This window comes from Pezoporus flaviventris, unplaced genomic scaffold, assembly GCF_033815535.1.
Source record: "Pezoporus flaviventris isolate CSIRO_AGI_PZ_B2104156 unplaced genomic scaffold, CSIRO_AGI_Pfla_v1 ptg000136l, whole genome shotgun sequence".
NCBI classification, from domain to species: domain Eukaryota; kingdom Metazoa; phylum Chordata; class Aves; order Psittaciformes; family Psittacidae; genus Pezoporus; species Pezoporus flaviventris.
The window spans coordinates 156143-180892 of NW_026892684.1; the positions used below are offsets into that span (position 1 = coordinate 156143).

Here is a 24750-nt window from a genome sequence, read left to right on the forward strand (position 1 = left end):
TCCTGGCTTCCTGTGCCCCTCCTCGCTGGCAGAGCATGAGACTGAGAAGTCCTTGATTGGGGTAAACGTTACTTAGCAAGAACTAAAAATACTGTTGTGTTATCAGCACTGTTCTCAGACTGAAGTCAAAAACACTGCACTGCACTACTAGGAAGGAGAAAAATGACTGCTACAGCTGAACCCAGGACAGATGGTATGGAGCTATTCTTTCTGCATAATCAGCTGTTTTATTCCACTTTCAAAAACTTATAGCTGTAAAGATAAGATACACACTGAAGGGAAATCCCCCCAAAAAAATAAAAAAATCCAATCAAGTAAAAAAACCCAGAACAACAAAACCTACCAAAAAATAGCCTTTGAAATTGTGTTAGAGGGTGAATGACTTTTAAGTGTATTACTTAAATTGAACCAAATTGTTTAGTAAACTAAGAAGATAAAGATCCTTCCTTGACATGAATGTAGCTGTATCAGCAGGTAATGTGGCCTGTTAGGTCTAACGGGAATCATTACTCTGCTTTAGTATTTGTATCTATCCTCTAGGACTACTCAGTACTTAATCAAGCTTATTAGAGGGTCTGCCATATGATGTGGTCTGGTAGCCTATTGAATGTGTAATGGAGTGTTCTAGCCAGTTCTAGTGCAGTTTGTTTACCAGTTACTGGACTGTTGACCCCCAGAATTAGAAAACTTCATGCATGGATTGCATAAAAATCTGTGCTTTTTCTACCTGAGCTTTGCTGTTTAATTTTGTGGCTAGAGATACTTTTATATATGCTTTACAAACTGGTAGATAAATAATGATACTTCTGTTTGAAGAAACAAGTCTGTGCTGATAGAGTGAGTCAGGCAGGCTTATTTGTTGGTTGCATACCTTTCTGTTGTAATGTCCTCTTTGTTGATGGCGGGTGTTACCTCATCTGTAACCTTTCTGTTAAAAAGAACTGTTAGCTGGTCTTGGAACTGAGAAAATCCAACTGGTTTTATTCACAGGAATGCCGTTGGCTCAGGCTGTAGCAATCCTTCAGAAACACTGTCGCATTATCAAAAACATCCAGGTTCTCTACAGTGAGCAGGTGAGTAGTGCATGGTCTGGCTGGGTCACTTACCTCCTTGTGTTGCAGAATTAAGGCATTGGGGTGTACGTTGATATGGTGTCATGCTAACATATGTATTGTATGAATTGTGGAGCTATTTGAAATTGAATTACCCAATTACTGCTACCACATCAGAGGTGTAGCTTTTAGAAGTTCCATGTTAAGTGTAATAATCCTCACCACAGTGCAGTGATTTAACAGGTATAAGTCTTGTATGTTGTCCTGGGTTCAGCAGTAGCAGTCATTTTTTCCCCTTCTTAGTAGCTGGTGCAGAGCTGTGTTTTTGACTTTCGGCCTGGGAACAGAGCTGATTGACGCTCAAATGTTTGGTCTGGCCAAGGACTTTTCTGAGCCTCATGCTCTGCCAGGGAGGAGGGGAAGCCGGGAGGAAGCAGACAGGACACCTGACTCAAACTGACCAAAGAAGTATTCCATACTACGTCATGCCCAGGATGTAATGGAGAGTTACCCGGAAGGGCTAGGGGACTGCGGGGTTGGACGAGGTATGGGTTGGTGCTCTGTAGGGTGGGGTGGGGTGAGTTATCAGTCAGCTGGTGCTGAGGTGTTGTATTCTCTTCCCTTGTTATTTCCTTTATCATTATTATTATTGGTGGGAGCAGTAGTGATTTGTGTTATAGCTTAGTTACTAAACTGTTCTTATCTCAACCTGTGGGAGTTGCATTCTTTTCGATTCTCCTCTCTGTCCCTCCAGGAGCAGGGGGAGGGCAAGAAGGGGGGGGGAGTGAATGAATGAGCTGACTGACTAGGTTTAAACCACGACATATGTGCCGTGGTGGGGTAGTATTGATTTCCTTTAAGAAGGAAAATGTTCTGTAGTTATCTGGATAATTTAATTCTAGTCTTTTGATATTATCGTTGTCAAGAATTGCAGTGTTTTTGAAGTACCGAATCACTTGCTACTTTCTGTTTTCATCAGTGGTGATGAATCCCCTGAAAAGGCTTCCATACTTTCTGGATCTGCAGAAAGTGAATGCAGTAATTTAAACCAGCTATAGATGTTTTAATTGTTCTTCTTAACTAAACGTTAAGTTCCTAGTAAGTTTGACTTCCATCAGAAAGGGGACTAGAAGTGAAACTTTTCAGCTAGATGAAATAAAATGAAGGAAGTGGAAGAGATGGGACAAAGGAGGATTGTGACTTTCTGAATGTGTATTATGTGAAATTAATATCAATCAGAAGATATTCATGTGTTGTAGATGACTGATTTTTGCATCAGGAAAAAGGCAAAGTACTAGAATGTCAGCTTGTACCAAAAGACTGAGTGAGGCCCATGTGTTTGCAGTGAATGCCGAGTGGCTAAGGAACAAGCTAGACTCTGGTGTTTAATGCTGGGTACATAGTTGATGTGAAGCAAAAAAGGATAATTCAATTGCATTATGTAGATTTATGGGGTTTATGATGACTGAATTGCAAACTGAAAAACTAGTTCCTTGTATTTAATAAAGCACTTTTTCAAATCTACTAGTGTTGTGGTTTAAGCCCAGCTGGCAACCCAGAAACTGCACAGCTGTTCACTCACTCCCCCCCCTTCCTCCCCCTGCAACCAGAGGGATGGGGAGGAAAATCAAAAGAATGTAACTCCCACAGGTTGAGATAAAAACAGTCCCGTAACTAAGGTATAACACAAACCACTACTGCTACCACCAATGATAATAATGATGATGATAAGGGAAATAACAAGGGAAGAGAATACAGCTGCTCACCACTCGCCAACCTATACCCAGCCCGATCCGAGTAGTGATCTAGCCCTTCCGGGTAACTGCCCCTAGTTTATATACTGGGTATGACGTGCTGTGGTATGGTATACCTCTTTGGTTTGTTTGGGTCAGGTGTCCTGTCTCTGCTTCCTCCCGACTTTCCCTCCGCCTTTCAGTGCATGAGTCTCAGAAAGACCTTGGTCAGACTAAACATTACTAAGCAGCAACTAAAAACATCAGTGTTATCAGTGCTGTTCCCAGGCTGAAAGTCAAAAACACAGCACTGCACCAGCTACTGAGAAAAAATGACTGCTATTGCTGAACCCAGGACAGTATCCACCCCTTATTCCATACCATTCATGTCATGCTCAGATCCCACATTTTCAATATACTGTCACTTATCTCATTGATATACATATATATACATCCACGCAGAGAGAGAGAGAGAGATCATTGCTTAGTGCATGGACCAATCCTTATAAAGCTGCTGAGTCCATCCGGTCAATGATGTTGGGCTCTATCTCTTGTAACAGTCTTTCAGAGCCGGAGAGGCTGTGATGTAGTCAGTCTTCCAGGCCTCCCCATATCTGTACTTCAGCCATTGTCCTCTGTACCAAAGAGCCTTTAATAGCTTGGCTTCCTTAATTGCAGAATGTTTCACACTCGTGAATAACCTGGGCAATGGTGTCCATTACTAAGTCCACCCCTTGATCATCAGTCCATCTATATGTTGAATCTCTGCCCTGATGGCCTGAGGTGTCATCAGTCCACCAGGCTCAAAATAGTTCACCCTCACTTTCAGCAGTTTTTCGTTGGGGACTCCATACAGCTGCCTTCCATCTCTGATGCTTCCAAAGCACTGAAGGGGCCCAATGGACTAGATACTTGCCCATACTGTCCCACACACACTGCCACTTGTGACTGTCCAGCCTCTGGGAAAATCTCTTTGTCCTCCTATATTGTCGTCTAATCCTAGACAAGACCCAAACATGACTCCACTTAACTTTTGAGATCAGACAAAATGATCGTGGATAAAACACACTCTGTATCTGTGCCAGCATGGTGATCCACATCACAATCAGCAGGGAGGTCTCAAGGGTACCCAAAGTCCATTCAAAACTCAAATGATGCTACTGTACTTGTCACTTGGGCTGGTGTAGCTGCTGTGCTTGGACCTGGAGTATCTGTGCTGTCGCCTGCAGTCGGAGTTTGAGTACCTGCTGTACTTGTTGCTGGGGTTGGTGTAGCTGCTGTGTTTGGAGTTGCTGTGTTATCTGTTGTAGTATCTGTAGTTTGAGTATCTGCTCTACTTGTCGCTAGGGTGTGTGGGAATGTCTCCCTCATAGGCTGACCACCCAAGGAGGGGAAAAAAGATGTGTAATTGCCATACACTTCCATTATATACCTCCCAAGGTATAGAGGTGGTGACCACACTGGGAACACAAGCCAGATCAGTTTCATGATCAATGATTCCATTGTATTAAAAGTCATGACCATAAAGTGCAGTGAAACGAGAACCTTAGCCCAAGGCGCCCAGCTGATAAACACAAACACAGCAAATACCGGCTGTAAGTAAGGTACGACATGCTGAGACTTCGAGATCAAGAGCAACAACTTTGAGATCCAATAAATCAACATTGTGATGAGTGACTATTAATCCAAAACAATAAATGCTTATCACAAATATGATTAGACACACTCCACTCAGATCTGTTATCTTACCCCTTGTGCCCCATGTTGGGCACCAAAAAGAACTGTTGTGGTTTAAGCCCAGCCTGTCACGCAGAAACCACGCAGCTGTTCGCTCACTCCCCCCACCTTCCTTCCCTCGCTCCTGGAGGGATGGGGAGGAGAATCGAAAGAATGTAACTCCCACGGGTTGAGATAAGAACAGTCCAGTAACTAAGGTATAACAGAAACCACTACTGCTACCACCAATAATAATAATGATAAGTGAAATAACAAGGGAAGAGAATAAAACTGCTCACCACCCACTGACCAATACCCAGCCTGACCGAGCAGTGATCTAGCCCTTCTGGGTAATTGCCCCCAGTTTATATACTGGGCATGATGTTCTGTGGTGTGGAATACTTCTTTGGTTAGTTTGAGTCAGGTGTCCTGTCTCTGCTTCCTCCTGGCTTCCCCTTCTCCCTGTCAGAGCATGAGACTCAGAAAGTCCTTGGTCAGACTAAACATTACTAAACAGCAATTAAAAACATTGGTGTTATCAGCTCTGTTCCCAGGCTGAAAGTCAAAAACACAGCACTGTACCAGCTACTGAGAAGGAGAAAAAATGACTGCTACTGCTGAACCCAGGACAACTAGTAATAAAAGGAGGGCCAAGGAGAGCCTCCGTTCTCTGCTGGATACTAGGGGAAACCTAGTGACTGAGGATGAGGAAAAGGCTGAGGTACTTAATGCTGCTTTTGCTTCAGATTTACTAGTCACACCAGCCATCCTTGGGGTACTCGGTGCCCTGAGTTGGATGGCAGAGATGGGGAGCTGATTGAAGTCCCCGTAATTCAGGAAGAAATGGTTAGAGACCTCCTGCTCCACTTAGACATATACAAGTCTATGGGGCTGGATGGGTTACACCCAAGAGTGCTGAAGGACCTGGCAGAGGAGCTTGCTAAGCCACTCTCCACCATCTATCAGCAGTCCTGGTCTAGTGGGCAGGTCCCAGAGGACTGGAAGTTGGCCAGTGTGATGCCTCTCTACAAAAAGGGCAGGAAGGAAGACCCTGGAACTACAGGCCTGTCAGTTTGATCTCAGTGACAGGATAGGTCATGGAGCAGTTGATCCTAAGTAAGATCATAAAGCATGTGTGGGAAAACAGAGGGATCAGGCCCAGTTCATGAAGGGCAGGTCCTGCTTGACCAACCTGATTTCCTGTGATAAGGTGACCCACCTGGTTGATGAGGAAAAGGCTGTGGACATTGTCTATTTGGACTTAAGTATTTGACACTCTTTCCCACAGTGTTCTCCTGGACAAATTGTTTGCTCATGGCCTGGATAGGTGGATTCTTTGTTGGGTAGGAAACTGGCTGGATGGCCAAGCCCAAAGAGTGGTGGTAAATGGCATCACATCTAGTTGGCAACTGGTCACTAGTGGTGTCCCTCAGGGCTCGGTGTTAGGGCCAGTGTTGTTTAATATCTTCATTGATGATCTGGATGAGGGGATTGAGTGCACCCTCAGTAAATTTGCAGACAACACAAAGTTGGCTGGGAGTGTTAATCTGCTGGAGTGTAGGGAGGCTCTGCAGAGGGATCTGGACAGGCTGGATCGATGGGCTGTGGCCAGTGGTATGAGGCTCAACAAGGCAGAGTGCTGGGTCCTGCATTTGAGCCACAACCCCATGCAACGCTCCAGGCTTGGGGAAGAGTGGCTGGAAAGCTGCTCTGTGGAAAAGGACCTGGGGGTGCTGATTGATGGAGATGAACATGAGTCAGCTTGTGCCCAGGTAGCTAGGAAGGCCATCAGCACCCTGGCCTGTATCAGAAATAGCATAGCCAGCTGGTCCAGGGAAGTGATCATCCCCCTGTGCTCGTCACTGGTGAGACTGCACCTCGAGTATTGTGTTCAGCTCTGGGCCCTTCACTACAAGAAAGACATTGAGGTGCTGGAATGGGTCCAGAGAAGGGCAACAAAGCTGGTGAAGGCTCTGGAGAACAAGTCTTATGAGGAACAGCTGAGGGAACTGGGGCTGTTTAGTCTGGAGAAGAGAAGGCTCAGGGGACCTTATTGCTCTGTACACCTACCTGAAAGGAGGTTGTAGTGAGGTGGGGATTGGTCTTTTCTCCCAAGTAGCAAGCCATAGGGCAAGAGGTAACAGCCTCAAGATGTGCCAGGGGAGGTTTAGTCTGGATGTTAGGAAAAATTTTTTCACAGAGAGGGTGATCATGTATTGGAACAGGCTTACCAGGGAAGGTAGAATCGCCGTCCCTGGAAGTGTTCAAAATCTGTGTAGATGAGGCCCTCAGTGACATGGTTTAGTGGTGGTCTTGGCAGTCCTGTGGTAATGGTTGGCCTTGATGATCAGCCTAGTTGATTCTATGATTAATGCATGGGAGCATCTGTCTGGCAGTAAATGTATTCCTTGGTGTTTGTATGCTTTGGAGTTTTTTAGGTTTTCTTACCACGGGGCATTCCAGAATTATTTCTAGGTTTGTTTAGATAAATTATGAGATTCCTGATCCTCTCAGGTTTGTAGAATCGCAGAAGGATTAGTGGTCCAGTGCTGAAAAGCAAGGTATACTGCTGTGTGGCTTTTTATGCCTCTTGGAAAGCTGCATTGTGCTTGACCATGTACATTGCTTTTTTTATTCTATTTGAGGGGGGTGTTAGAGTTTTTCTCTGCAAACTGATGTTTTCAGCGTCTGCATAGTCCAACAACATAATTGTTCTTAACTTTGTGGAATAGTTGTGCTGATGATGTTTTTTTTTTCCTGTATATTATTCTGATTCAGTTTCTTATACCAGTGCAATTTTTTCCACATACCACTCAGGACTGCAGTTGACTTTCTGACTATATCCTCACCTGCATGCAGAACATCATGCACTTTGTTAGCAGCTGAGCACAAAGAGCTGCTGCTGCAGACCTTAGAATATTCAAAGCTTTATTTAAACTTTGCCATGCACAACTTTTATGTAGTTAGACTATACTTAAACAGTCTTGAAGTCTTTCCTCTTTGCGTTCTAAAAAAGTACCTTTGAGCATAGTGATCAAATGTTATTTAAAGTTGTTGCATGTAAAGCACTGAATTTCTGATCCTGGAACTCCAGTGGCAAGTATTTCCTTTTAAAAATTTATATTACGATTAAATGCAATTAGATCTGCCCACTGCTCTCTTTTAAACTTGACATATATGGGATACCCAAACTGTGCCAAAAAAGCTTGATGAACCCTTTTCTGTGACTAAAGAATTTTGTCTCCTTTTTGGTCAGTTTAAGTGGGGTATTTAATTTTTTTTTATTTAATTATTTTTTTTATGTTTTCCTAAGCCTCTGGATTTGTGTTGACAGGATTGTTCAGTGATAGCTGTTTTTTCCAGCTTTATGTAGATTAGCAGTGTAACCACATATCTATGTTCCTTCCTTGAGGAAGGACTATCTTGTTGCTTCCCAGCATCATCTTTCATACTTGAGGTTCTATTTTGTATATTAAGTCACACAAACTAAATGTGTGCCCTTGAAACTCTTCTATTAGAAAGTATGCCAACATAGATCAGAAGCTATTTGCTATTTGCAATTATCAAGCTTTTCCTCAGATGTTGTTTTTTGTTGGGTTTTTCTTCCCACTCACTCAAAAGTACTTGTAATGCCCTCATTAATTTTGGAATAACTTTAAGAACATTCTGCTTAGAACCCAGTGAAATGCAGAGCATACCCCATATCAGAAGAACTCTGTTGGTATACTTAAATATAATATGACCAGTGTTTTTTTTTTCTCTATCTGTAGCCTTTCTAAATTAGATTTATAAAGGATTTTTTAAAAAGACCATCAGGATCAACATTAGACCTTTTTATTTCAGTTATATTACAGTGCTGCTTCAGTTCTACACAGTATCATAAAGGTTTGCCTGCAGTAGTGAAGTGCTGATGCCACTGTGCAAGAGGCTGTGAAGATTTCATTTGGAAGACAGCTTGTACACCAGATCACTGGTGCTCCAAGAAAGATGAGCTTGAACTGAACCTGCTTCAGGAAAAGCTACTGGGGTGACCAAGGGGAATGGGAAATCTGCATCACAGAGGATTGAAAGCCCATGGTTTGTTTTGACCTAGCAATATGAAGTCTAGGATTTGATAACTTCAATGTATGGTTTGGGTAGGACACATGTGAGAATGCACAGAAAGTATTGAGGCTAGAAGACAATGATCATGTGACAATAAACAGGTGAGAGAACATAGGATGAAAATTAGACCTCTGACAGCCAAAACCTTCTCCCAGAAGAGCAAAGAGGAAAGAACAGTTTTTAAGATGGCTTGTGCTTAATTCATGAAAAGGGCTGTATGGTGTGGCTGCTGGCATTAGAAGCCTGTATATGCCCCAGATGTCTCATCCCCATTCTGTCTTTTGCTAGGTAACTGCTAAGTGTGATTCCTTTTTTTTTATTTTTTTTATTTTTTTCCTCTCAGGCAACAGTCATGGAGGATAGAACTTTTTAAAGAAAATGTGCTTTAGATGGCACATGATCAAATAGCTGAATTAGGGCCTGATTGTGTACACATGGATTGTACCAGTACAGGATTTAACAGCTTCCACAGTGTCGTGGCAGACTGAGAGGGTGCAGAGCCTATAGAGACACCAGTGAAGCCGGTGGAATGTCTCCTATTGACTCAACAGACTGCAGATTAAGCCTTTGGTTGTTATGATTCACAGTAACTAAGGAAACCTAAATTCCCACCAGAAGAGTCTAAAGGCTTCCTTTTGAGGCCTGAAAAAGGCTGTGACAGTATTTGATTTTTGAAGTGGAAAGCCCTCTCACCATCCTTTTGTCAAGTGTATGTTTGGTCCTGCTGTGAGACTTGGTGAGATGGGCTGTTATTTTTGTGTGCCAAGAATGCAACAGACTGTTCCTGCATGATGTCTCTGATGCTAAACTTTGAATGCTAATTTTCAAGGTGAGTTTGGTGTCATCCCCCCTGCCCCCAGTTAAAGCAATGGACAACTATCCTTTTGGGAGTTCTTGTAGATCTTACGCAGGCAATTTGTTTTCATAAGGAAACTGAGGGGCTGAGAGGTTTGGCCGAATGTATTTTTGTTATGCTCATTCATTGAACAGTGTTTGTTTTCTAAGGATGCTTTATTTTTCCAAAGTAACCAATTTATAGAATCATAGAATCATCTATATCTTAACAAAGGAGCCTTGAAATTAAAAGTCTAACTTTGTTTTTGCTTTTGTTTTACAGTCACCTCTTAGCCATGACCTTATCCTTAACCTGACTCAGGATGGAATCAAACTGCTGTTTGATGCTTTCAATCAGAGACTTAAGGTAGTAAAACACCCTTCCTGCAAACCACACAATGTAAACCAAAATCCTAGGATATGTTGATGCTTAACGGAGAATAAGTATGTGGTTCCTTTAGGCATTTAATTTGCTATTTATAGTGCTCTCTTGTGTTAATGAACTGCATTTTGTCAGTTTGAGGGTTAAATCATTGTTTATAGGATTAAGATGCTTTACCATTGTACTGGGGACCGTAAGAGTGCCATAGGAGTATAATGGTCCAGTGTGGTCTCACTTGTCCGTCTTGAGACAAGATGCAGCAGAAGCTGCTTCCTCCTGTTCTTAGTTTTCAGAGTTCACAGAGTACTCATGTGGGTGTGAGTGCATGCTTTCTCCTAGAAAGCCACGTTCAGGCCTGTCGTGAGCAACTGCCTCCTGCATTGACTTTGGTTTGTTCTGGATGAGTTTTTGTTCTTGTGATCCTATCCCCCAAATGACTGTATGAGTGTAGCAGTGTGCTGTCAGCTGAAACTTGAGCTCTTCCTGTGCTTTAAATGTATATATAAAATTATTGAATAGCAATCCAAATTAATAGTTGTTGGAAGTACTTATTTCTCTAGTAATAACCTGTAACACCATGGTATGTTTGCATTTTTCTTTTTCAAAATCTATTGTATATTAACTATAAAAATGCACATTTTGAAGAACAATATTCAGTTCAAATTGTGTTCAGATGGGGGACAAGTGAATGCTTTTTTGCCAGATTTCAGTTTGGAATTGCCTTATGGTGATTTCTGTTCATGAAGTCATCCTGTAATAATGGGATTTTTATTTTTATCAGGGTTTAGAACTGAATTATTTGGATTGCTTATGTGAATTTACAGTTCTTAAGAGAATATGTTAAATTCTGTCAGATGAGCCTTTATCAGTGTAAGTGAAAGCTGCTGTGTAAAATATATTTAATTCTTAAGGAGACTGAGCTCAAAACTGGCATAATCACTTCAAGTGCCTGACTTGCTTACTGATGTGTTTTGAAGTGTCTCAATCTTGTAGCGTATTTGATGTGCTATAACTAATGTATGCCATGTCTCTTCAGCTCCAGTGTTTAAGGGTCTGTCATTTCAACACCCAGTATTCCAAGAACTATGCTAGAGCTTTTCCTCTCACCTTTCTCCACAGTGTTTTTAATTTTTTTTTTATTTTTATTTTTTTAAGAAAGAAGAAAAACAACTGCTTCTGGTATGTGCTTTTAGGTTTGTTTAAAACAAACCAACTAACCAATCTTTTCTGGTATGTTGTGGTTCAGTGGTCTAGCGATACCTGTATTTTAACTATGAAGAGTAAAGCTTTGCAAATGCATACAGTGCTATGAAAACTTTATAGTTTTCAGGTAGTGTTATGGAAGAAAATCTATAGGATCAGTTCAGAAGTGAGCAACAGGACCTGTTAAAAAGTAGTGTAGCTGTAGAATAGGTAATGCCTGTTTTCAAGTTTGTTTGACTGTTTTTGATGTTGCTCAGCAGCACTGGAAAAATCAAGATGCCTCTTTTATTTTTCTTTGCTTTTGTGTGGTGTTTGGTGTGGGGTTTCTTGTTTGTTTTTTGTTGGTTTGTTTGCTTTTTGGTTTTGTGGTTTGTTTTTTTTTTGTTTTGTTTTTGTTTTTTTTTTTAATTAATACATGCATTTGGTTACAGAAAAGAGATTGAAATACAGGCTAACAAAATGGAAAGTCTTGACAGACCCAAAGAAGCTGGTGCAGGAATAAAGCCATAGCAATATTCCTAAAAAGTTTCTGCCCTTTCTTCAGGGAGGGGAGGAAGGTTTGTATATAGTCTCTCTACTCTCTTCCAGCAGCCAGAGCACTGAAGGAAATGTGAGCTAACAGGAAGGAGTAGATCCAGGACCAGGTTCTGAAAACATTGCTATGAATTTTAGCAACAAGGTCTCCTAGCATGTTCCCTCTGAGCTGGAAAAAGAGTCAGATTTCACAGTGTTGGTCTGTTATTACTGGTTAGTAGTCACCTGAATGTTTTTGAGTCTTAGTAGTAATTATTAAAACAGCGAGTATGACAAAATATTGGGTTTTACTCATCTAAACCACCTGCCTTCTGGCTGTGTAGTAAACCTATTGCTGAGTAATCCTTAGTCTTCTCGGGCTTTGTTTCTCTGCACATAGCAAGAATCACATTAATCCTTTTGTCAGTGTAGCTTCTGTTGTTCAAAAAATAAATCTTTTCCTAGTGCTGTGGTCTGTTGCAGTTTCTTAAATACTTCTCACTTCAGGAGAATACCCAGGATAGGGATGAGGAATTTTGGGGGCTGGGGTGGTGTACAGTATGCCTCTATTTACAGGAACATTTTTTTTGGAGGGAAAGATAATTTGCAGGGTCATATAAAAATATAAAATCATTCCTAGGTTTTCATGAAAGTAGCCTTTGTTTTTAACAAGCTGTGCAATAAAGGAAACTTGGACATGTCAAACTCCATTTGAATGAAAATATTGGATAACCATTTTTTTCCAAGGAGCATAATTCAAGGTATATTTATTAAGAATTTATTTATTTGTATCTCATGGAGGAAAGAAGGAGGCTGTTAACCCAGAAAGCTGGGAAACAGTAACAAAAAAAAAAACCAACAAAAAAAGGAGGAAGAGGACAATTAAAAGCAAGGGACTTCCTTCTAAATCTGTTGTCCCCACCCAGAACCGCTTTGCTGTCCTGCATGGGGCTGATGAGGAAACACACTCCCACCAGGAAGAACCGGCTTATGCACTGGTGAAGAAGATCACTACTAGTGCTGACAGGAAAAAGCAGCAGGTCATAGTAGTAGGGGACTCTACTTTGAAAGGAATAGAGGCACCCATCTGTTGGCCTGTCCCAGTCTCAAGGGAGGTGTGTTGCCTACCAGGGGCACGGATCAGGGATGGCCTGCTCTAGTAAGTCCCACTGAGTATTACCCACTTCTAGTGATCCATGTGGGTGCTAGTGATATAAATAGCAGTAGCCCGGAGAACATAAAGGACTACAGAGCCCTGGGATAGGTGGTTAGGGGCTCTAGAGCTCAGATTGTCTTTTCATCAGTTCTCCAGGATAAAGGGGAGGACCTTAAAAAGGCTAGGAGGATTGTCCAGGTTAATAAATGGTTAGAAGGGTGGTGCCATAGTCAGGGGTTTGGGTATCTAGAACATGGGACTCAGTTTAGTGGGCCAGGTCTACTGGGGGCTGATGGAGCAGGTCTGAGAAGGGGAAGAGTGGTTTTGGTAGGAGGCTTGCCAGACTGGTCAAGGAGGCTTTAAACTAGATGTGTTTGGGGAGGGGGGCATCATTCGATCCCAACATTCCTAGTCAGTTCACAGCACCTATAATAAATGCTTGGCACAGTGTAGAGATATTCCAGTCGCTCCAGCCAATGAGCTGGCTTCATTTGGAGCTCGGCTCAGATTCCTCTGTACAAATGCCCATAGCATGGGGAACAAACAAGAGGAATTAGAGATGTGTGTGCGTCTATGGGGGTATGATATAATAGGCATCACCGAAACATGGTGGGATGGCTCCTATGACTGGAGTGTTGGAATGGAAGGTTACAGGCTTTTTAGAAAAGACAGGACCAGCAGGCAGGGAGGGGGAGTTGCTATTTATGTTAGGGATAGGCTGGAGAGTATGGAACTGAGACAAGGGGGGCACAAAATCACAAAATGGAATATATAAACCTTTGGAATCAGTTTTAAGTAATGTTAAGCTTGATGGCTTTGTAACAGTAGCAATGGAAAATTACTGAGTTGCATGATACACAGAAAAAAAGTAGAGTACGGCTAGAGAACATACTGAAAATTCTTGTACAAGATAAATCGTTATAGTTGACATAGTTTAAGAAAAACAGTCTAGAAGAACAGGACACAGGGATAAGGAGTATCTGGGAACTGCAGGTGCCCAGGATGGGCTACAGTTAAACCAACTGATAAGTAGGAGGACAGGAGGATTATTATGTCTCTGGTGCTAACGAACCAATTAAACTGATATGAGCATCTACTGCGTGTGCTTCAAAGGCTGCCAGAAGTGATGAAGATTGTTGGAAGAAGTAAATGACCCTCAGAGACCACCACCCTAATTCTGTGTGCATGCGGGGAGCTTTCTGGAAAATTATGTAATTCATACGTAGCCTCATGAATATGTATGTATGCCCAGTGGCTATAAAAGGATGGCTTGTGTGGCAATGGGGAAATGCACATTCGGAGGTGCTATCCTCCGTGTCTCCTGGTGCCGCAATAAAGAATACCTGCTTGTCAGCTTGAAAACTTTGTTGGCAAGTTTGTTCCTGGAGTTTTCTCCGAATCAGTTTGGCAACCCAGGTGGGACTCTCTGCTCGGCTGCAGGACCCGCTGAGGACAGGGCTCCCTAGGGCCCTCGGGAATTTTTCCCAGAGGGACCCCTTGACTCATTCGGATCGCTGTGGGAGCAGACAAGGACCATCTCATAAAATGTATTCTTTTCTTTTATATAGTCTGTAAGGTGCAGGGGGCATCTTGCATAAAGACTAAATTGGTAATTGGGTTGGTTTGGTAAGCATACGCAAGGTGTGGAAGCCTTCCGTAAATCGAGGTAGGAAATCTCATAGGTAAAGGCGTATACCCGGCTGCTAGCGTCCATTTGATATACACCCACAAGAAGCAGGGGGCATCTTGTGGTTTGGGTCCTTCAAGACGCAGTGGGTGTCTTGAAGAAAAGGTTTTGGATTTTACTGGTGTACAGCCACAAGAAGCAGGGGGATTCTTGTGGTTTGTGTCCTGAAAGATACAGGGGGTGTCTTGTGGAAATGGTTTTGGATCTTGTTGGTATTTGATTCATTTTGTGGCTTGTTACATTAAGGATTTTGGTCTTGTGATTTTGGTATCAGTGACAGACGGTTATAACTAAGCAGGGGACATCTTGTGGTTTGGGTCCTACAAGACGCAGGGCTGTCTTGTGGAAACAGTTTTGGGTCCAGTGTGCTATCAACAGCCCATAAGGGGTTTGATTCAGTGATGCTGTCAGCGTGGGTCCCTGAATAGGTTAAGTCGAATCACCCTCCGACACAGTGGGCTGTCCAGTACGGTTCCCACAGTGGGACGCAGTCTGGTTGGACACAAGGGTCTCGCACTTCTTGGGATACTGACAGGCTGGTCAACTCTAAAGGGTTCAAGGAAACCCCCCTATTAATGTTACAGTATGGTCTGAGCCGTAGGGGTTAGGAAGTATTGCTTTTGATTCTACTGGTATTCGTCTTATTTTGTGGCTTGTTACATCAATGATTTTGGTCTTGTGATTTTGGTACTGGTGACAGGATGTTATAACTGTATTATTAACTGTTGTTTGTTTGGTTGAATTTTAGTCTCTGTCTTTGTCTCAAGTGTTGTAACTGCGTGGAGTGTGTCTGTGGGATCCCGTTTGTGTGTGTGTGTGAATGCGAGATTGATAATGGAAAATCAGCAGAGTGAAGCCATCTTGAAAAAGAGTCCTTTTGGGTGCATTTTGGCATTCGGGAAAGTACTTGGAGGGTCTCCTGGGGACTCGGTAAATAAGAAAATATTGGTAAAATATTGTAACCAATGATGGCCTTTGTATACTTCGGAAGATCAGGAAAAAATGGCCTAAAAATGGCACTCTGAACTATAATACATTGTTACAATTAATGTTGTTTTGAGGGGGCAAGGAAAATGGGATGAAGTAATGTATGCAGATATGTTTTTCACTTTAAGAAATCACACGGAGTGACAGACTGAATGCAAAATTGATATAGCTCTGCCTGATTCCTTAATTTTGGCTTTGGAAAAGGACAGGGAAAAACTGAAAGTTAAGCTGGAGATGTTCAGCCTGTGATATTGGGGAAAGATGTTTTTAAGTTAAAAAACAGTAATCAGGAAGATAGGTTGAAAAACTGTGTATCACAGGTACCTCCGAGAGGAGCACCCTCTGCATCTGTCCTATCTGATATTGATAAGGAGGAAGAGATTGCTGTCACTGGCAACAAGTGGTATATTCACATTCAGAGTTAAGAAGGGGTTAAACCAGAAGTCCTATTGCAGAGGCAGGCATCTGCAGCCCCTGCAGGGCAGGGTGAGCAGCTGTGAAAAAAAAAAAGGGAAAACCAAGGGGAAAGGGGGGACAGCTCCTGTCTTTGAGCAGGGGAGGAAGGATGACGGGCAGAGGTGGGGGAGTGGGCTGCTCTTCTGTGGAAACGGATCAGTGTTCGTGCTATGGGGAGTTTGGACGTTGGAAGTGAGACTGCCCTGGGGTGGGCAGTGCCATGGGGTAGCTCCGATGACTGAATTGGAACTAGACTGACAGGGACCAGGGGAATCTACCCTAGCAGATCCACTGGTTAAATTAAACCTAGGGACTAGAGGAAAGAAAGTGGAATTTTAGTGGATACAGGAGCAACTTATTTTGTGTTAAATCAGAGGGAAAAGAATTTGTTACAGACATGGGAGCTACTGGCCACCAAGAAAAAACCGGGGGGGGAAGCAATCTTTCTGAAAACTTTAAAGTACAAATTGGGAAAACAGTTGGGCGAGAAGCAACATATAAAGAAGGCAAAATGGAATTTCAAGTTAAAAACAATCAATTTACTTGCAGTTTTGAGTTTAATTCAAACAAAAAGCAAAACAGAGGACTTCCCTGAAATAGAAGAAATCCTTAATCAGGTATGTGTGCAAGTATAGGCATCTGAAGTTCCAGGTAAGGTGAAAAATGCTTTGCCTGTTAAAGTGGAAATAAAAAAGGTGGGCCTGCCCAATTAGAATAAAACAGTATCCCTTAAAATTAGAAGATCAAAGGGAATCAAAAAATCATAGATAAATTTTAAAATATAGATTATTTATTGAATGTGAATTGGAATATAGTACTCCTATCTGGACAGTAAAGAAATATGATGGGAAAAGTTTCAGATTGGTTCACGATCTCAGGGTAATCAACAAAATTGCAGAGAATATTTGTCCAGTAGTAGCTAATTCGTATGATTTATTGACTAAATTGAATAATAATTAGAAATGGTTTGCCATCCTGGACTTAAAGGACACTTTCTTTTGCTTACCATTGGCCAAAGAAAGCCAAAATTATTTGCTTTCGAAAAGGAAAATCCTGACACAGGAAGAAAAACTCAATTAACTTGGACAATATTACCACAGGGGTTTAAAAACAGTCCAGCAATTTTTGGATATCAGTTATCACGAGCACTACAGTCATGAAAGCCTCCTGCTCCGATGAGGACTCTGTTACAATATGTGGATGACCTGTTAATTGCTACAGAAACAAAGGAAGAATGTATCCAGTGGACAGTGGGATTATGGAATTTTCTCGGACTGAATGGTTATCAGGTATTCAGACAAAAGGCCCAACTAATCCAAACCTGAGTTTCCTACCTAGGATATGAAATAACAGGAGGACAGAGAGAACTTGGAACTGCCAGAAAAGAAGCCATTTGCCAGACTCCACAGCCGTCGACCGTCAAGGAGCTCCAGACATTCCTGGGAATGACAGGATGGTGCAGACTTTGGATCCATGATTATGGTGTTCTGGTAAGACCACTATATGAACTGTTGAAGGGAAACCCTCCCTCTTTGGACTGGACTGATAAAGCAGAGGAGGCTTTTAGAAATTTAAAGATAGAGTTAATGAGAGCTCCAGCTCTGGGACTTCCGGATGTGACTAAATCCTTTTGGCTATATTCCTATGAAAAACAAGGAATAGCCTTGGGGGTCCTTGCTCAGAAACTAGGACCATACAGAAGGGCAGTGGTGTATTTTTTAAAACAGCTGGATGAAGCAAGCAAAGGATGGCCCAGATGCCTAAGGGCTGTGGCAGCAGTCGTCATGAATATTGAAGAGGCTCGCAAATTCACCTTGGGACAAAAGATTACTGTGCTAGTGTCCCGTGTGGTATCAGCAGTCCTGGAACAGAAAGGAGCCCACTGGTTATCTCCTTCATGTTTTTTAAAATACCAGGCCACCCTTGTGGAACAAGATGATATAGAAATTGTGGTCACTAACATTGAGAATCCAGCATCCTTTTTGCAGGAACAATCAACAGAACCACTAACACACGTCTACTAGGCCCCTATAGAGATTGTATATTCAAGCCGACAAGACTTGAAAGAAAAACCTCTGGAAGATGCTGATTCTTGGTTTACTGATAATAGTAGCTTCATGAAAAATGGTGAACGAAAGGCAGGATATGCCATTACCACCACTTCAAAGGTAATAGAAGCTAAACCTTTACCTGCCAACACCTCTGCCCAGAGGGCAGAAATAGTAGCGTTAATGAGAGCCCTGGAATTGGCTAAAGATAAAAGGATAAATATTTGGACTGATTCTAAATATGCATTTGGTTTGATACATGCATAAGGACTTTTGAACACACAAGGGAAACAGATTAAACATGCTACAGAAATTGTGTGGCTACTGGAATCTGTTCAGGTACCTGAGGAAGTAGCTATTATGTACTGTAAAGGACATCAACAAGGTGACTCTGATCAGGAAATTGGAAATAATTTGGCCAATTTTGCAGCCAGACGATCAGCTGAACAGTCTAAAATCATGTCCTTAATCCCTGAGCACAAACTAACAATTGAAAAATCTAAAAATCTAAACCTAGGTATTCAAAAGAGGGTTGGGTTCAGATACCTGATGGGTGAATTGTAATCCCCTATAACCAAGTCTGGAAGTTAGTTCAGGAGAAATATAATAAAACTCATTGGGGTAGTAAATCTTTGTATGAATACTTAAACAAATTGTAGGAATAAATCTATATACTATAGTTCAATTAGTGACAAAACAATGTCAGTTATGTCTTAAGAATAATCCTAAATCTGAAAATAGAAATCAAATTGGGACAATTGTGAGAGGAAGTTATCTGGGACAGCAGTGGCATATAGATTTTTCTGAATTGCCAAGAAAAGGGGGTTATCGGTATCTGTTGGTGTTAACGGATACTTTTTTAGGCTGGCCAGAAGCATTCCCTTGTAGGATAAATAATGCAAGACAAGTGATTAAAACATTATTAAATGAAATAATACCTCGTTTTGGAGTACCAGCAGCAATTACTTCCGACCGGGGTTCACACTTTAGTGCAAAATTGTTACAAGAAATTAACAAAAAATTAGAACTACACGTTCCATACAGGCCTCAGGCCAGTGGGCAAGCAGAAAAGATGAACCATCTGATCAAACAACAAACTAGTAAAATATGTCAGGAAATGAATTTATACTGGTACCATGCTTTACCACTGGCTCTATTAAGAATTCAAAATAAACTTTGGTTGCAAGAAGAGGCCAGTACATTTGAGATTTTGTATGGAAGACCATATCAGTCCCAGTTTAAAGGAGAAAGTCTTCAGGAAGTGGGAGAAGGCTGTCTTCGACAGTTTATGATCAATCTGGGAAAACAGTTGGAGGAGATAAATAAGAGAATAGTAGGGACAAGAGCAAGAGGTTTGGATTATCCGATTCACCCTTTCAGATCTGGAGACTGGGTTTATCTTAAGAATTTTTCAGGAGATAGTCTATAGGAGAAGTGGAGCGGACCGTACCAGATATTACTGACCACCTTTACAGCGGTGAAGATAAAGGAACAACCTGGTTGTCTATATTATTCAAGAATTAAGAAAGCACCAGAGACAGAGAAGACATGGCGGATCGAACCTTCAGGACCCTTACATATGAAATTGCGTCGGTCATAATTTTGACTCATAATGGTAACTGGCGCCCAAGCTTGGGACCAGAACTTATACCTGAAATTAGCGCATAATGTTACTAAGGTTTTAATTGTAGTGACTGTTGGGTGTGTGCACAGTTGCCTAAATCAGGAGAAAGCCTGGGTCTCCCATTAATTGGAATTCCAATTCCTAACACTGTCTCATGGACAAATTTGTGGGTGAACACTAGCAATCTGTATTTGAAGGAAAGGTTAAAATTTGGAATAGTTAATCCTAATCCAGGTAATAAATATTACACTTGTGCACAAAGATGTATTACACCAGGATCCAGAGTAGATCATGCTTGTTTAAATGCCACAGATGTAGGTCACCATTCAAATTGCAATCATACTATTAATATAGATGGTATCTTAGTTCAGTGGTGGCCCGTTCCGAAAGGGAAAGGATGGCAGTGGTCATGTGGAGAAAATGCTTATAAGATTCTACCCCCCAAGTGGAAGGGGGCATGCACTTTAGGTGCTGTAATACCCAATTTTACTATTATCAACAGGTTTCCTTCCGGGACCTGGATTAGAAGATATGCTAAACGGATTAAGCGAGGGTTTAACCCTATTATTGAACGGCACACCGCATTTCATAGTTTTGTAAGAGGGCTAATTCCATCTTTGGGAGTAAGTGAATTAGAGAAGGCAATTGTAAATATCTCAGCAACCATAGAGGAAATGGAAAGTAAAAACATTGATATAATCCAGGCAGAACAAGAAGAGATAACCAGCCTATCTAAAGTGATATTACAAAACGGAATGGCTCTAGACATGTTATTGGCATCAGAAGGAGGGTTTTGTTCCATAATCAATGAAAGTTATTGTTCCTATACAGACTAAAGTGGCAGAATTGAAACATTTCTGGAGGAAATTTGGAAACAAACTAAGATATTTCATGAAATGGCCATGGATGACACCTCGTGGGGTTTTGAAGAAGTATGGAAAAAGTTAACTTCATGGTTACCTAATCTTTCCTGGTTGAGGCAACTGGTTGCAGGAATATTGATGTTAATTATTTTAATATTGATTACTTGTGGTATGATACAATGTTCCCTCTGGTTTTGTAAACGGTCTGTGATAAATTCTGATGATTGGAAGAGAAATGAAATCAAGCATCAAGTAGAAATGGGAAATTACTTCAAAAACACTTTAGACGGCAATGGTAGTTTATGAAGTGTTGCAAAAGAATTTGCAAAAGGACAGAAAAAGGGGGGAATTTGAGACAAGGGGGCACAAGATCAGAAAATGGAATATAGAAATTTTTAGAATCAGTTTTAAGTAATGTTAAGTTTGGCTTTGTAACAGTAGCAATGGAAAATTACTGAGGTGCATGAGACATAGAAAAAAATAGAGTACAGCTAGAGAACATACTGAGAATTCTCACAAGATAAATCGTTATAGTTGTGACATAGTTTAAAAAAAAACAGTCTAGAAGAACAGGACACAGGGATAGGGAGTAACTGGGAATGGCAGGTGTCCAGGATGGGCTACAGGTAAACTAACTAATAAGTAGGAGGATTATTATGTCTCTAGTGCTAAGAAACCAATTAAACTGATATGAGCATCTACTGCGCGTGCTTCAAAGGCTGCCAGAAGTGATGAAGATTGTTGGAAGAAGTAAACGACCCTCAGAGACCACCACCACAATTCTGTGCGCATGCGGGGAGCTTTCTGGAAAATTATGTAATTCATACGTAGCCTCATGAATACGTATGTATGCCCAGTGGCTATAAAAGGACGGCTTGTGTGGCAATTGGGGAGACACACGTTAGGAGGAGCTATCCCCCGTGTCTCCCGGCGCTGCAATAAAGAATATCTACTTGTCAGCTTGAAAACTTTGTTGGCAAGTTTGTTCCTGGAGTCTTCTCCGAATCAGAACTCAACAGAGAGTTTGTGGGTCAGGGTTTAAGGGAGAACAGCAATGGGGGACATTATTGTGGGGATCTGTTACAAACCGCCTGACAAAGAGGAGTCTGTGGATGAAGCACTCTACAGACAGATAGGAACAGCCTCACGCTCGCAGGCACTTGTTCTCATGGGGGACTTCAACCACACTGATATCTGCTGGACTGCATCAAAAGGAGCATGACCAGCAGGTCGAAGGAGGTGATCCTGCCCCTCTATTCTGCTCTCATGAGACCCCACTTCGAGTATTGTGTGCAGTTCTGCTGTCTTCAACATAGAAAGGACATGGAACTGTTGGAACAAGTCCAGAGGAGGGCCACGAGGATGATAAGGTGTCTGGATCACCTCCTGTATGAAGATAGGCTGAGAAAGTTGGGGCTGTTCAGCCTGGAGAAGAGAAGGATGCATGGAGATGTCATAGCAGCTTTCCAGTATCTGAAGGGCGAGCCTGTAAGGATGCTGGGGAGTGACTCTTCATTAGGGACTCTGGTGGTATGACAAGAGGTAACGGGTTAAAACTTAAACAGGGGAAGTTTAGTTTGGATATAAGGAGTAAGTTCTTTCCCGTTAGTGTGGTGAGGCCCTGGAATGGGTTGCTCAGGGAAGTTGTGAATTCTCCATCCCTGGCTGTGTTAAAGGCCAGGTTGGACAGAGCCTTGGGTGATGTGGTTTAGTGTGAGGTGTCTCTGTCTATGGCAGGGGGGTGCCACAGAAAATATATAGACCCAGTCAGAGATCAGTATGATCCGACAAAAGTTGTTTATTACCAAGCTTTAACTCCTTATATACTATTTGTTACATGCATTTACAGTGGTTTGGCATATCATGATTGGATACATGTCTTGAAGACCCTTAGTGACTAGCATATAATTGGTTAAGCACAGGTGTGAGAACATGACCTCAAAAGCTTGCCAACAGTCCACAGTTCTCATTAACTCGGTGAATTTCAGCTTCTTATCTTGCTTGCTTAAGCTTCTTCGGGCCTCTCATGGCCTTGCTGTATCTTTCAGGATTATTCAGAATTTATGTACCAGTTATCTATTCTCCTGTGAGAACACTGCCCCCACATCTCCCCCTTTTTGTTTTATATATCTTTTGGATGACCCTACTTTAGCAGGGGATTTGGGCTATATTATATCTCCAACATATGCCAACTACAGGTTGCTGGGCCTGCCCCTTTTTTCTGCTGTATGGCTCTCTCATAATAGGGGAGGCCATCTTCACATGAAGGTCTGGCATGGCATGTGTCCCCACCGCTCCACGCCTGCTGGGTTGCAGCCAGCATCGGAGCTAAAGGTTCTTCTTGGTGGCAAACACAGAGGCCAACCTAGTCATGTTTTGCAATCATTCGTTTTCCTCTATCTCATTCTGTTTGGGGTATTCACGGTCAGCAACTGTAGCTGATGCATCAGGTTTCTCCATTCGTCTGTCGAGCTCATGGCAAGGCTTGACAAACTTTGCAGGCAGTCGCCATGGACCTGTAGGCAGGAGGACACAAATATAACCCCTCCTCCAGGTTATCAGTTCTTGAGAAGTAGACAGGTTAAACTGCACATTGTTAACAGTCGAGGAGTTTGCTGCATCGTTGCCCTTTTTTTTTTTTTTTTCTCTGCCACCCTGATGCTGCTTGGGTGATGGCTCATAAAGCTTGTGGTTGCACTACCCTTTAACTTTTTCAGTTAGCAGTTCTTGTTTCAACTGATCTATCTGTTCCTCCAAGTCTTGGATTCACCCCCAGGTTACTTTAAACATACTGAGCAAGGCTCCTACCATGCACGCCGCTTGTTTCAGGTGCTCTTTAGACTTTTTTTGTGGTATCTCTACAAACTGCGTCAATGCTTCAATAGATCGAGAGGTTTGTTGTTATTATTATTTTTATTTATTATTATTTTTTTTTTCTTTCTTGTTTTTAAATTTTTTTTCCCAAAGTCACTCATCCTGCTTTACACGGCTACAAACGCCAGCCTGCTTGGCAGTAGTTATAAACGCCTGCCTGCTTCAGCAGCAACCATAAAGACCTGCCAGCAACTGCACTTTTCCATTAACCCTTTCTTGCTCAAAATGTTAAACTGCTACCCGTTAAAAACTTTTACATGAACCCAACAACAAAAAAATACACGGGACACCGTCTGCCCTCAGCACTCACACACACACACGTATGGGATCCCACAAGCACACTCCGCACAACTACAATATTTGAAGCACAAAATCCAGACAATCATTACTCTTACTACACAGTCCCATGTACAGAACGTGGCACAAGGACCCTGTGGAGACTAACAGGAAATCAGCTCCAAGAAGCATCATTGCAGTGCGAGGTGGCAGGCTCAACCTTAGCGGGCGTCCCCGCAGAGGCTCTGCCTCCCTGACATCGCATGAGGCTTGGGCTTTTTGTACTGACCAAAATGCACACTCATTCCGACACGGGTGGCTAGCCTATGTTGAAAGAAGTGGCCAGCAATATCTATAAAGGTCTGCAAAGGTCGATAGAAACATGGACATACTTATATTTACCAACTTCTAGTGCTTGAGTATCCAATTGAGTTTTATATGGGCTCCCAAGTCCACGGTCCGTCACAGTCTGCCCAATACCCCTGATAAGAGCATATGTGAGACCTTGCAACCACCGGAAATGCACACAATACGTCTGTATCCCACACTGGTCTCGCTTCCCTGGAGGTTCGGGGAAGGGGGCGGGGGTGGTGTTTTTTTTTCTGGTTTGTTTTTTTTTTTTTACTTTAACGTGAAAAAGGTTGCTCCCTTCACTTTAAGAAGGACTGAAAACATCCATAAAATGGAAGTCCTAAGCTCAAATTTCAATTCATTCAATCATTGACAAGGGGGGTGTCAGCCATTGCTGAAATACTGCAATAAAAGCACTTAGCTCTAGTGTTTGTAGTGAATTGGAAAAATGACCAAGTATCTTCTGCTCTTTCCAACCATCGTCTGTTTGCCAAACATATCTGGGTGTGAAATTGATTTTGCTTGCATCTGTAAAGACAGTTAATCCTACAACAGGTTTACTAGAATAAAAGGTAACATCTTCAAATTGATTATTCTTTAGCATTGTAAACATCTTATGAGGTGGAAAATGTATGTTAAGAGGACCAACAAAACCTGTCAGAGCAAACTGAAAAGCAGAGCTAGATTGTTGTGCCCAGTCTAACCATACCCTGGTAAGTGGCAAAGAAATTTGTGATGGATCACAGCTCATAATTTCCTGACAACGTGAACGACCTCGTACAATCAAAAGAGCAAATACTTCTAACCGAGTAGTTACAGTTTTACGTAATCGATAAGGCAGGAAATTCCATTCTAAAATGCATAAAGCATCAGTCCTTTGAAGATCCCACT

General features: G+C 42.0%; 1 protein-coding gene across 7 annotated transcripts in view; it reads left to right on the forward strand.

Moving 5' to 3' along the window:
* Window positions 1-24750, forward strand: part of LOC133282712 (phagosome assembly factor 1-like) — a 61030-nt gene that overhangs the window by 6420 nt on the left and 29860 nt on the right. For all 7 annotated transcript variants that reach the window (XR_009747700.1, XR_009747699.1, XM_061478900.1 and 4 more), the window contains exons 3-4: window positions 991-1073; window positions 9723-9806. Coding sequence is in view for 5 of the 7 variants with exons in the window: in XM_061478900.1 (XP_061334884.1) it covers window positions 991-1073; window positions 9723-9806 (167 nt within the window). In the remaining 2 variants the exon portion in view is untranslated. The remainder of the gene's footprint in view (window positions 1-990; window positions 1074-9722; window positions 9807-24750) is intronic.